This window comes from Eulemur rufifrons, chromosome 5, assembly GCF_041146395.1.
Source record: "Eulemur rufifrons isolate Redbay chromosome 5, OSU_ERuf_1, whole genome shotgun sequence".
In the NCBI taxonomy this organism is placed as follows: Eukaryota; Metazoa; Chordata; class Mammalia; order Primates; family Lemuridae; genus Eulemur; species Eulemur rufifrons.
In genome coordinates, this window is record NC_090987.1 from 24,822,584 (window position 1) to 24,837,166 (window position 14,583).

At 34.1% G+C, this 14,583-nt stretch overlaps 1 protein-coding gene across 1 annotated transcript in view; it reads left to right on the plus strand.

The window, feature by feature from the left end:
• Window positions 1-14,583, plus strand: part of RIT2 (Ras like without CAAX 2) — a 293,109-nt gene that overhangs the window by 54,491 nt on the left and 224,035 nt on the right. The window contains exon 2 of the mRNA XM_069468039.1: window positions 9,992-10,048. Within this exon, the coding sequence (XP_069324140.1) occupies window positions 9,992-10,048 (57 nt within the window). The remainder of the gene's footprint in view (window positions 1-9,991; window positions 10,049-14,583) is intronic.

Below are 14,583 nucleotides of genomic sequence, written 5' to 3' on the forward strand. Positions count from 1 at the left end.
AGAACAGCAACAGTGTTTCATTTACCTAAGGAGATGGGGTTTATCCTAAATGATAAAATACTTGGGAAAGTATTGTTGAAAGTGTCTATTTGTCTTTTTTGTTTCATTGAGTACAAAATAAACTGTCAGCATAGAGCAAATAAGTAATGACTGGTAATATTGAGTTTTAATATCCGTTGCTTTTTTTTTGTCTCATCAATCATCTTTGAGAATCAGTCAGTGAAGATAAATAGAGTTTTTAAAATCCTGGAAAGCACAATTTCTTTCCATTAGCAGTGGGTTTATGGGGGATGGAAGAGAAAGTAAACGGGAGCATTCCACAGACAGAGAAACACTCAGGGAAATGAAGTACCATAAAAGCTGCTTCTCCTATCCAACTGCTTAGCTGAACACCATTCTCCCAACCAAATGGTACCATCTTCAAATCACTCCCTCAACACCCAAATCTCAACCCCTTCCTTCTCAGCCATCTGCATCCCATGTGCACTTGTACAAAGGAACATGGAGACATACCAGGCCTTCAGTAAGTGTTTTATGACTAAATGAACAAATTAATTTACCTTCTGAGATTACCTGTCCACCTTTGAATTAAAATGGCTTTGAAAAGTATAATTGGCTAAGAAAATAATAATTGGTTTAGAAAACCTAACTCTTGGAGGCATAGGTTTGGCATTTGCTTGGATTTCTGAGCTTCATGATCCTCATATAAATATGTTGAATTATGCTTTTGATTTAGAAGGCACCAAACTACCAGTGCTGAATAGTCCTTTCTAAATATTACTTTTACAGAAATTTAGAACCTGTAGTACCCCTGAAAAAAACAGAGGAGAATCCCTTTCATGTTAGAAATGCATTGACTTAATAAGAAAGGAAAGGAAAGAAAGAAGAAAGAAAAAGAAAGCGAGAAAGAGAGGGAGGGACGGAGGGAGGAAGGAAAGGTGGCATTAGATGCCTCTCACTCAATTTCTGATTCAGCATTCTTTTCAATATACCTCATGGTTTAACGCCTTCAGTACTAAAAGCTGCAAAAAGAACTAAGAAGTCTTTGCCAAACTCCATAAAGACCCTCTTCTACCATTATTTTTAGTACCTCCCTATTACATTGGCTTTAAAAGGATCTCATCACTCCTGTTTGAGGGCATTCATTCCCACTCATCCATCTCTGTCTCACTCTGTTCAATAGCCTGTCTGCCTGGGCATCCTACTGCTGTGCTTCCTTTGGGCATGTCCTCCTTGGGAAATATCCCATTCCATGGCTTCTTATCTAACCCTCAACTCAATGCATATTAGAAAATGTTTATAAATATGAGTGCTGATGGGAAAATATAAAAAGCTGTCCCCATTTTTACCTGAGTCTGACTTTCAATCAAAATGTAATTTTAGATTTATTCATTCAAAAAAATAAACATTTAGTGTACATATGTTATTATTCAGCAAATATCAATGGCCCACTCATGACAGAACATATATTTTCAGCTAAGAGAAAGGAATTAATGAGAACCAATTAGCACAATGGAAAGAGTCTGGCTTTGGAGTCCTAAGGCCCAACCAGTTGGATTCCTTGATAGTTCTGTAACCCTGACCAAGTTCATATACAAATCTTAAGACATTTTTATTAAATTGCTCCTTCACAGAATTTTGTTAAGTGAGATATTCAACTTGCATGCTTTTAGATTGATACCTAAAAATTTTATCCTAAATTTAAATTGTTTTAAAAGATATAATTTTTGGCTTATTTTAAATAATGACATTTTAAATAAAAATGCTATAATTTCTTATAAATATAGCCATTGGGACATAAAAGTCATAGTAATTCAATACTCACTATTATCCTTTTAAAAACTACATGAACAAGTTCTTCTGTAGTAGAAAATGTTACATTGTTCCTGTTTATCTTGAAAATTGTGTATCCATTCAATTTCTGCTGCAGAATTTCATCCTGCTGTAATATTTTTTATACTTTAATAATGATCCTATAATTTTATTTATTCCATTGCCTTTGTTACCGTCTAACATACTATTCATGTGTATGCAAATGTGTGTGCATTTTCACTAGTTGTCTCCCTCTCCAATTCTCCATTTTCCTCTACAATGGAAGATTCTAGAGAGCAAGGGTCTTTATCTGTTTTGTTCACTGATTTGTCCCAAGCACCTAAGCAATGTCTGGCACATAATAAAGGTTTTTGAATAAATGAATGAAGGAATGTCAGCAAGGGGACAGAGGGAGTTCCAGTGAGGAAGAATGGGCTTTGATTTTAGTTCAGTGATGATGGAATGCCTCCCAAAGAAGGCACCGTGTGAGTAACAAGTAATGCAGATATCTGGAGAAGAGTTCTCCAGGCAGGGGGCACCCACAAAGCCCCTTCTTGGGAAGGAAGATAGCTGGAAGGTATAGGATGCCTATGTGATTGAAACAGAATGACTAAGGTAGAGAATTGATGTAAAAAAGAGATAAAAGAACCAGATCCTAGATGGATGAGGAAGGAATGAAGATGATGACGGTAGTGGCATGAGATGAAGAAAGAGGCATTGTAGAATGCTCAGTCTGGAGGCAGCTTTAAGTATTTCTCTTCCTTCCTCTCCTTTTTCAAACAAGAAAGTCAAGACAGAGAGTTTAAGTAACTTTTTCAAGGTGCAAGAGGAAAAAACCAAGAGGAATGGGACTAAATAAATCTCAGAGACCCGTCTCCCAATCTCATCTTCCCCATTTCACTCACAGGCCATCAATTCCTAAAGGGAAAGCAGTGATTTGGCAACCTCTGTCTCTGTGTTATTAGATTACATTATTCTCTAAAATGCTTCAGTTTAGTGCTTTACATAAATATCCAATTCCTTTTGGAGGGGTGGGTGGGGGTGGGAGGAGTAATAACGAGTGGTATGATTTTATGCAGTATTTTAATCCTTTGAGGTTTTCTTTGTAGGAAATAGCTCCATTCTTTCTATAATTTTTCTTTTTCATAACTGACAGTCTCTGCCTCTGGCCAAATGCCACTGACATTCCAAGGAGGGTGATATATAATATTGTCATATTTTTCAGAGAGGTAAATTTGATGATTTAATACTAAATTATGCAAAACAAGAAGCAGTTGATTTAAATTTAACTTTAAAATGAAATACTAAATTATGGGAATGTCTGAATAATAAAATGGAAATTTAAATAAAAATATATGCATGAAAAAAGGGTCCAAACAAAATGGTCTTGCTTTAAAAAATATGATTATTTTTAATCTTTCACCACTATGGTTGCATGAACATTTAAGATGCTTTTGGCCATTATTTATCGTATGTATTTAATGAATATTTTACAAAGTCCTGGGAAGCACTACATTTACATAACATATGTTAATGGTATGGCCACTAATAAAGAAAAGGGGCCTTTGATATAAAACCCATCAGGTACTTCCTAATGGTATCTACAGCTTAGTAGTAAGTAAATGTCCATTTCTACAATAAGGGAAGTATTCTTACTTGTTATACAAGGGTAATCTACTAATTGTAATAATTTTTAAAATTATTAAACAAGGCCCACTTGAGTCCACCAAATATTCTTTATTTTCATTCCTAATTACTTTTATTAAGATTACAAGTGACTCAACTTTTCTGATCAAATCTCTTTTATCCTTATACACACTACATTTTCTTTGTATCCATAAAATGAGGAAATGACAAACTGTCATAAGGAGAAGCATTTATGTGCATAGAGTAAGACAAACCTTTTATGAAGGCCACATAATTGACCTGAAAAAACACTTAACCCATCATTTCATATACAGTCCTATTTAGAGAATTAATTTTTAAAGTTTATAAAATCATGCATAGAGTTCTTGCATGTAGATTGTAACAACTATAAAAATTTTTTAAAAATGTCATTTCTTATAATAATTTCTTCTGGCATTCATCAAAATTAAAGATGCTTTCTTTATTCAGTAATTTTAGAAGTAACCCTTACGGAAGGTCATAAAATACAGAGCGGCATTAAGACCTATGTTAGTTTTTCAGGGAATGATTTTTCTTTTCCTGTTAGTTTTTCAGAGAATGATTTTTCTTTTCTGGAGGAAGAGTGCTACATTTTATTTTCTTTCGTTTGACATTTTCACATTTCCTTTGAATGTCCTCTTCCCCCATCGCTAAAGACTGTTGTGTTCAGCAAACCCATTTTCTTCCTGACATACACCACAGCCTCATAGCAGTTGCAAAGGAGTCAGTAACTAAGCTCTGAAAATAGGATATTGGATACAGTAATGTACAATATTCATAGCACTTTCTTCCCTAAAAATCCTGTCATGCAATCCTCTATGAATTCTCTCACTTCACTCTTCTGCCAATTGTTGTAAAGAATTCAGTGGAGACCTTGAACGTCTCCTCAGAAATGTACCAGTAAAGGAAAAAGTAAAAAGATAGTGAAAAAAATGGAAGATATTGTTGAAAAGATAGAGAAATAAGACATACCAATATCTCTTGTTACCCCCACCACCTGACAATATTATACAATTAAAAAAATTACACTTAACTAATCTGACAAAGTCAACACCATTAACCTAGTAACTCTGGGTATGTAATTGCTACAAATAGAGAAAAAGAAATGAAAGAAACTTGATATAAAACTACTGTAAGAAGAAGACAAAAAAAATTGTGAATCAACGTTTTTAAGCTAATAAAAATTCCCCCCCAATTTAACATAGCAGTAAAATGTAATACAAGAATCTTAACTGAATTAAATAGTTTCAAATAAATGTGTAGAGCTAAAATCAAACACTAAGCACAGAAATAACTTAAAATAGAATAAATAAACTGATATGAAAGAATTGAAGGAAAAGATAAAATCATTTCAGAAAGAAATAACAAATTACAAGGTGCCCGTGAGAGAACAGTTTGGAATTAAAATTAAGGACGAGACATTGAAGAAGGCAGAAAAATAACCAAGAAAATGAATATATGATTAATAATGATTAAAAAAACCCCAAAGGGGTCAGAGAATATTTGGTGCAAAAGTCAGTATTTTAGCATTAAAAAAATTATTACCAATAAGGTATAGAAAAACTCAAGTATGATCAATATCTCCACTACTATTTAATATTGCCCTGAATTAATTAACCAATAAGTACAAGCAAGATAAATTGATTAGGAAAATAAAAACTGAAAACTATTTCTATGTGTAGATGAAATGATAGTATACTGAAAAATTCCTAAAATGTCATGAAACATAACTGAAATAATAAAATAATTTATCAAGGTTGAAGAGTTTAAAATTCATATACAAACACGAATGGTCTTCATATAAACAAATGATGACAACTGTAATTCACTTTGATATTGACACTCAGTAGACCAATATCAGTATTTATCAGATTCATACACACAATTCTTCTTGATGAAGGACTTTAAAATACTTCATGATATCCACCCAATTCTTGTGCTGTCCTCCCATTGTCCCATTCCCTCTTCAGCATTCTTATTCCTGTCTTAATACCCATGGCCTGCTGCCGAGTTCAATGATACAGTCTCAGAGACATGAATTGTTAAATTAGATTGCCAATGATTCTGATTGTACGTGAATCTCTGATTACAATAAATTCATCCTTATATCATCCAGAATTTCAGCACCTTGTAGAACATTTAACTATTTCAAATACATATTTAAAAAAGACTTTCTCATTATTGAAACAACAGATAAATACCGCAATGTGTTCTGAATGTGTTGACTTAGCAGATTTCCTAAGTGTATAGAATAGAAGTCGTGTTCTGGGTTCATTGTGAGATTGTTCCTTCTTGAAATTTTCAAAGATGATTCTTGTTATCTTTTATAGAACAGCAAAGCCTCACCCAAGGTAAGTTCTAGGATAGACATTTGTAAAATGTACCTCCAGTACTGTCATGCCTGTTTTCCTATCTTTCCTATCTTCCCCGAATATACTTGGACTGAATACAGATTGGCCATGCCCATCAAGGTCCTGTCAACTTGGTCTGTTAAATTCATTCACACTCAGGTGTTAGGAACTTTATAAATTACTTCTCAGGAAAGTAATTCCATTTCAAAAACATGTAAATGACAAGGAGGGGATATATAAGCTGAACATTAGAAATACACAAAAGGCAAATTTGGGGTTGAAGTTCCCAGATGCTCTCAACTTGCATTGTTCATGGATGTCCCAACATTCTAATCAAAAGGCTGAGTTTCCTGATTTACGCTGGCATTTGCTAGGGTTATATTCTTACTTGAGACCTATTGACCCTTACTAATCTCTCAATATTGGGTGCCTGTGTGTAAATAAATCCATGTTTTAGGAGGGAGACATAGACCATTATTTTCATTAGATTTTTAGAACCAATTTATTGAATATTAAACTATTATAAAGTCAATACAATTAAACTCTCTGAACAAAAGGACTGAGTTTTGATATTTGAGCTCCTCGTGGAATTGCTCTTTAGCAAGGAGTGGCAGACATTTTGAGGGTGTAAACCTATATATAATAAAACAAATATCATTTAGTTTTAATCTAAAACCTGTATATCATAAAAGAAATAAAATTCATTCCCCAGTCTGACTGATAGGCATTTAACAGATTGCTTCTCTCCAACATTGAACTTGATAGGTATTTAGAAGAGATTTTTCAAAAATTATTTATTTACATACTATCTCCCCCAAAGGAAATGGGCAGATAGATGTCCCATAGGGTATCTGCTTTGTAAAACACAAAAGCAACTTTTGCAAATCAATCTTTCTAAAATTATGTTTTGAAGTTCTGGAACAAAGCTCAGCTGGCTCCCTTTTCCTTGGTTCCGTCTCAGTGGTAGGTCAGAGGATTTGAGAATTGAAAAACTTTTTTCAATTATACAATAAGCAGCAGGTTTCCATTAAAGCACAAACTCCATCATTTAAATATATGCTAGATATTCTTATAAATAAATGTAACAGTTAAATCCTTGACTGATTTTGTCTATTTCTGATATAGGTTTTATGGCTCTTAAGCCTAACATCCAAATATATCTACCAGTTCTTACAATGTTTATGTATATTTTCCTTACATTTGTTCTAAACTTCTTCAGCCTCAACAATTTCTTCCCAAATGTATGATAATTCACTTAGATCATAATTACATACAATGTTTTCCAATGCTTCTTGATAGCTTCTGTGATTATCATATACTGACACCCAGTAGATGAAGAATTTAAATGTGTGGATTGAATAATGTGCAGCATCTGAGCAGAGATATTAATCTTTGTTATTATTTCTAATGAAAACCAGAACTAGACAGTAGTTAAAGCAGTAAAAACAGATTTTATTCAGGAACTATTGTAATAGGAGAAAAAAAAGACTTAAATATAGGACTGGGCCTAATTCCAAATACAGCAAGCACTAACAGGAATTTATCACCAAGAAGCAGGATTGAGGTCAGTAGATGGAAAAATTAACTAAGAGGAAACATCAGAGAGGGGAAGGGGGATTTGTGTTAAACAGATTTAATGGTGTTGGAGCAAAGGGAAAAACTTCCCCTTTGTCTTCTGAAGGTTTGCTGAAAAATCAACTCACACAGGACACATTAATTAGAGAAAAAGTGTACTGTTTTCTGAGCCTCATCAAGATGAACACAGAAGCACAAAAGTTAAGGTCTAGGTGGGAAGGTTCAGAATTGCCTGACTGAAATTTGGTCAAGGAGGGAGTCTTTGTCTGTATGGTATCATAGTGAAGAAGATGAAGGTCATTCTGAGCCACAGGATACAGGAATGCTCATGGATGGAAAGTACTCTAGTTAAGTCTGAGAAGAAGAGTAGCTATTTTGGCAGCTGGTATAAATTCAGAGTGAAAAGTAAGATGAACATGTTTTATGAAAGACCACATATGCTAGCATGTCATGTTAAACATTATGGTCTTTATCCTAATAGCAGCTGACATGTGAGTGATATGATTTTTTTTTAAAAATGATGACCGTGGTACCATTGCGAAAAGTCTAATGAAAGGAAAAGAAAATAGTTATATAGAAAACAGTTTTGATTCTAATATAATAGAGATTTTCAGAAGAAATGTCAGATTCTGAATGCGAGTAATAGCAAAAAGAATCAAGACATATTTGAAAGATATTTTGAAGGTGAAATCCAAAATTCATGATGTTTGAATGAAAGATATGTGAGAGAAAGGGTCTAAAGACATCAAGGTTTTAGTCTTATATAAGTGACTCCCATAAGTTGGATTTTGAGGCTCTTAATCACATTAGGAAATAGTCTATCTCTGTTTTGAATGGAGTGGAGTGGGAATATCCTCATTTTAGTTTTAAATTTATTGAATCTAAGCTATTAAAGTTGAAATGACTGACTAACCAAAACTAATTGCTCATATAAGGCCAGGTTTCTGACCTCTGTGTTCTAATTGGGAATCAACTAGTCAGGGACTAAGAGATAGAGGCAACTGCTATTTTAAAGCTCAGAAGAAAAACTTTTTCAAATGCTCCTAGATATCCACCTAATAAACTTGTTGCTTTTAGTCTGTTTACCTGAAATATTCTAACTCCTAAGGCTATCTATAAAGAATGTTGATTTGCATTTCAAAAATTTACCCAAAGCTGTCAAATTGAGTAATACGTTCATATAGAAACTTCTTTTCTCAATGCAAAGCCAGGAGGTAAACAATTGTTAAAGTATAAAGCAGAAATTCTCTTCCACTGGATCAGTGCCATTTCTTTGCATTTCTCAGCAGGGTTAGACTAGTGCATTGTACGTGTCTGGTGAATTTAACTGAGTCTTCCCTGCTTTCAACATTTCCTAAAGTGTGTACACAGTGCTAAAGAGAACCAGAGCTGGACAGTAGTTAAAGCAGTAAAAATAAATTTGATTCAGGAACTATGGCAATAGGGGGAAGAAACCTCAGTATAGAATTGGGCAAAATTTTGAACACAGGAAGGACTAGTGTGGATTTATAGGCAAAGAGCAGGGGAGGAGGAAGGTGAGGGAGGGGGAAGGGATTCCATCTGTGGATGAAAAATTACTAAAAGGAGACAGCAAAGGTAGGAGGATTTTTGCTACACTGACTTTAACAGGATTCTTGCTGAAGGTAGGCCAGGGTGATCAGAGATAACAAGGGTGGGGGATTCTCTCTAGACTCAGCGGGAATCTTACTACAACTGGGCTACCCAGGCTCCATTAGGATACAAGGGTGGGGTCTAAGGTTGAGACCTAGTAGAGGAGAGGGCTCAGTGGATCTTGACTAAAGTTCAGTCAAGGAAAGAGTCTGTCCACAAACATATGTGCAGAAGTGAGAAAAAAAGAAAGAGAATTATTATATACTATTTTTTCCTCAAGTTTTTTCCTTACTTCAGAGTTTCTTTCTTTTATCTTTTAATATTGGAAATTCACATCAGGAGACTCGCTATAGTAGAAACATTGCAAATGTTTTACAAAATTATAGATTTGGAAATAGTGTGGAGAATTTAGAATTACAGAAAAAGGTAATGAACAAAGGTTGTAAATAACATAGATTAGGCAAAATAAAAGTAACTGAAGTAATTTTAACTGTGAAAAGTTAATGGGAAAAAAAATCATTTAATAACATAGCTTGATAGCTAGTAAGAACCTCAGAGAATGTCTCCTTACTTTTTAGATAAAAAAGTTAAGTCCCAGAGAATAGATAGATCCTTTTGTGGAAAGATATTCCCCATCATTATCAACAGTTTAACCAGAGTAAGTCAAGAGGGGACTCTACAGCTAGTTATGTTCAAGAACTTTCTTATGTTTATTCCAATGCAATGATTATTTAAATGCACTTAAAATTTGAACATATTTATTTCTGAAAACTATCTGGCATTATTTGGCATATTTTTACCCTCCAGAACTATGTCTTATTGTTATCATTTTGTGACTCATGTGAAATTAAATTAGTCACTCATACAAATAAGTTACTCATCAGAACCTATTAAAAGATTGGTGAATTACACTGATGAATAACTTATTGATGAATTGGTGAGCTGTTATTAAATTAAATTAATTTTTTTTCTTTCAGCAATGACAATGCAGTTTATTAGTCATCAGTTCCCTGATTATCATGACCCTACTATAGGTGAGTAAAGTCACTTTTGTCTTTTAGCTCAAAGAAAGACACTGTAAATATGTGGCTTACAAATATTGTCAATGTTGATTGAGAATAAGAAATATAATTTACACTATGACCCAGACTACATACACATAAATATATAATATATAATATAATAAAAGCTTCAAGAGACAGTATTTGTCCTTGTTTCTTGCCATGTATTCTGGTATGTTCTATTGAATATCCTTCTGATACATAACGGCTGGAATGCATTAAGTCGATCTCAGTATCTACTAATAGATATCTGCTTGCATTTAAAAAACTGTGTTCTGGATAAGAAAACTGATGTGGTTATATAGTATTTGGTCATTTGCCCACTTTTGTCAGTTTCTAGATTTTCCACTGCAGAATTAGTTTAACCATGTTAAAGGTGCATTTGGAAAGGTATTTAGATATAGGTGTAATTTTATCCACCATCCTTATCTTGAAGATGAGGAAACTGACATCTAAGTTGTCAAATTATTGTTAGAGCCCAAAATCTAGCCATGTTGAATTCTTCCTACCCAGTTTTCCTTCTACTATAATATATTACAGAAGCATTGCACCTGGGAATAAGTTTTCTCTCTCATTCAAAGCACAAAAGATGTCTTTAAAATTGCTTTATTCATTCAAAAAACTGAATCAAAGAATGGGTTGAAAATTCTCAAGCAGAATCTGCCATGGTATTCTTTATCTAGGAACATATTGGAATTGAAAACACGTCAAGCGTTATCTCCCAGAGAAGGATGTATATAGCTGCCAGACCCCATGTGGCTGGCTGCTTGCCTGGATGGTGGCTCCTTTAACTACTCTTCATCACTTACTATATTTATTCCCTCAATCTGACTGTCTCTTGTCCTCATCCCCCATAGGTAAGACCGTCTAGTTTTCATTCTGCTTATCAAGCAATTTAATTTAAGGTCCTATTTAATATATACTATGTGAGCCTACACATAATACTACTGTGTTCCTTCCTGCAAAGAAGGAATATTTGCTTGAGTACTATTGCTGAAAAAAAATGTACTTATTTTTAAAAGTCTGGTAATTCATTAAGACCACCTCATCAGCTGAAGTGAATTGGTAAGATTTAAGTACACTCGATTGATACATTGTTAATTGGGCAGGACTTCCTCAGGGAATTGAGTTTTGTTTCTGAAGAGAAGATAATCACTTTGTAAAGTTTTATAAAGTGATCAGCTAAAACCACTTGCTGATAATTCTCTAAGCCCATTTTCAAAATATCTTAATCTAGAATGCTGGTAGCTTTGCACCACCCACTCTGAGTTATAGAAGAGGAGAAATCTCCAGGCAAAAGCTCTGAATATTTTATCTTGCTGAAAAATTCCATAATACATCATTTGTGAAATCACAAATTCACTCTGTTGTCTAGTACTTTCTGTTATTCTTAAAGCTTTCTATATATTGGTGTCTTAAAAACTGGCTACTTGTTTACCAGATTCTCAAGTCTAATAGCCTGAATAGGGCAGGAGATGTGAATAAATAAATCATAAATGGCTCCTTCAAGAGGAAAAAAGTATGTGATGATGACTCCTTTAGATATCCACAAGGCACATCCATCACTTGAGATTAAGCTCGCTGGACATTCGGTACTAACAGATAGCTGAAATCATACCTTTATCTGGCTATAAATAAAATAGCTTTAGAAGAAGAAGTTTGAAAATGGAAACATAGAGTACTTTATTACTTTCAATTCGATTTTCCCATCATTTCATTTCTTGGCCTTTCTAATCGGAACATTGTTTAACAATTTTCCATTGGTATCTTGTTTGAGAAAGGTAAAAGTACCAAATAATTTACTTTTCACCTACTTCAGCTACATAACTATAACTCAGTCTGGCTGACTTAATGACCCTTCAAAAGGAAATTCATATTAGTGCAACTTGAAAATCATACATATTATAGCAGAATAACACCTATCAAGGATACTTATTTCACAATTTGGATAGGAAATAAATATTTCTCAATCCTTGTCCAGATCTGTTTGTCATCCTACTGACTGAGGTTTTTAAATAGCTTTTCTCTGAAATATTTGAGGGATTTATATAGTTTTATTTTCTCCCTTACATTCAGCTTAGAATTATTCTTCTTTCAAATCTACATCAATTCTGACAATTTAGAATCCCTTTATCACTGAAAAGAGTTAGGGATATTATTTAGTATCAATGTTCCTCCCAAGAAGTGATTGTTGTCATTTATTGGTAACAGTTTCAAAGTCAGTAACCAATGAGTTCAGGTTCTGCAAATCCACAGAAGACACTTATGAAAGGGATATTTAAATATATTGGTTCTATTCTTCCATGTGAAAAGAATTCATGCAAAAATTAAATTAGTTTGCTTATAAAGGTACTAAATTTAGATAAATTCAAGTTTTAATTTAATCTTGAAATGGAGTATCTCTGAGCATTAGACATTGTGCTAAGTACAATTTGATTTTTCCATAGCAAAATATTTATGGAATTAATAAGTAACATTTTAACCAAAGACCTGATGTCCAACCCTTTATTCCCAAAAAACACATATGCCATATTTAATTAACAATAAATCATTAGAGATGACCATTGTATAATGCAATTCAATTGGCAAAAATTTAAATGTCTTCTCTTTGGAAAGCAATCTGTTTGTCCTCCAGAACAACAAAAAGATAAGAACGGCTAACAAACATATGAAAAAATGCTCAACATCCCTAATCATCAGGGAAATGCAAATCAAAACCACAATGAGATATCACTTAATTCCAGTGAGAATGGCCTTTATCAAAAAGTCCCAAAACAACACATGTTGGCGTGGATGCGGAGAGACAGGAACACTCATACACTGCTGGTGGGACTGCAAACTAGTGCAATCCCTGTGGAAAGCATTATGGAGATACTTTAAACAGATTCAAGTAGACCTTCCATTTGATCCAGCAATCCCATTATTGGCCATATACCCAAAGGAAAAAAGGTCATTCTAGGACAAAGACACCTGTACCCGAATGTTTATAGCAGCACAATTCACAATTGCAAAGATGTGGAAACAACCCAAATGCCCATCAATTCATGAATCGATTAGTAAATTGTGGTATATGTATACCATGGAGTTTTACTCAGCTATAAGAAATAACGGTGATATAGAATCCCTTTTGTTCTCCTGGAGAGAGTTGGAACCCATTCTATTAAGTGAAGTATCCCAAGAATGGAAAAACAAGCACCACATGTAGTCACCAACAAATTGGTTTCCCTGATCATCACCTAAATGCACATTTGGGAATGACACCAATTGGGTATCAGACTGAGGTGGGGGGGTGGGGGGAGGAGATGGGTGTATACCTACATGATGAGTGCGTTGCGCAATGTCTGGGGAATGGTCACGTTTGAATGTGCTGACTCAGGGGTATGGGAGTGGGGGGAGGGGATGGGGTATAACTACATGATGAGTGCAATGTGCACTGTCTAGGGAATGGACATGCTTGAAGCTCTGACTAGGGGGGATGGGCGGTACATGGGCAACATATATAGCCTGAACTTTTGTACCCCCATAATAAGCTGAAATAAAAAAAAAGGCACAGTTTAAACACTCAAGAGATTTTCAATTTAGGAAGAGGAATTAAGACAAATACACAAATATTTATAATATCTTTGAAGTCAGTTGTTACTGTAAGATGGCAGCAAAGTGTTTCTTTGAAGGAGTTTTGAAAAGATGAAGAGATAGGTTACTGGCCTTCTCCTAAGTTGTGTTCACTGTGATCTAAGATCACCATTTCCTACACAGTTTTGAAAGCCAAGAAACTCCTGCCATCTGTTCTGGAATTCAGAACTGCTCCTTTAAGGAGACATTTCAGAGCAGTCTGGACTTCTTGAATATTTCTGAGAAAATGACCTAGGACAGTGTGTTCTGCTATGCCATTTTAGTCTCATTGTAACTTGCTTGAAGTTAAAACTCTTATTGTACATAATTTTAATTTAATGTGAATTAAAAATTGAGTTGTTGAGTTTTATTCTGCCATAGAAGATGTGGTCCCTTTCCTTGAAACCAATAATATAAATATCAGATTCTAATTTGTTGACCGTATATTTTAGTGCAAATTATTGCTTAATGATTTCTTCTTACATTGAGAATTGTTTCTGTTGATGTTTATTGGTAAATCACATGAAGGCAAAGTGTGAGCATAGAAAACCAGATCGCTTCACTTGGCAAATGAATACAGATGAAAACAAGATATAGTTTTAATTAGTTTGCCCTGAATAAGATATATTGGCACTGGATAGAAAATTCTGCATCCTGAAAGATTTATTTTCTTTGAATTACAGAGTATCTTAACTTTGATTACGTTATGTAATTAGTGATTACCTCCCACTATCGTTAAAAGCATATATGTACATGTGGGTGTCAGGTATCATTTTAAACATGGGATATATAGAGATAAAAACATAGTCTATGCCCTCCAAGCACTCCCAGGTAGGTGGTGTAGATAAATAAGAAAATGAAACTATGAACAGAAAAGCACAAAGTGCTGAAGAAGG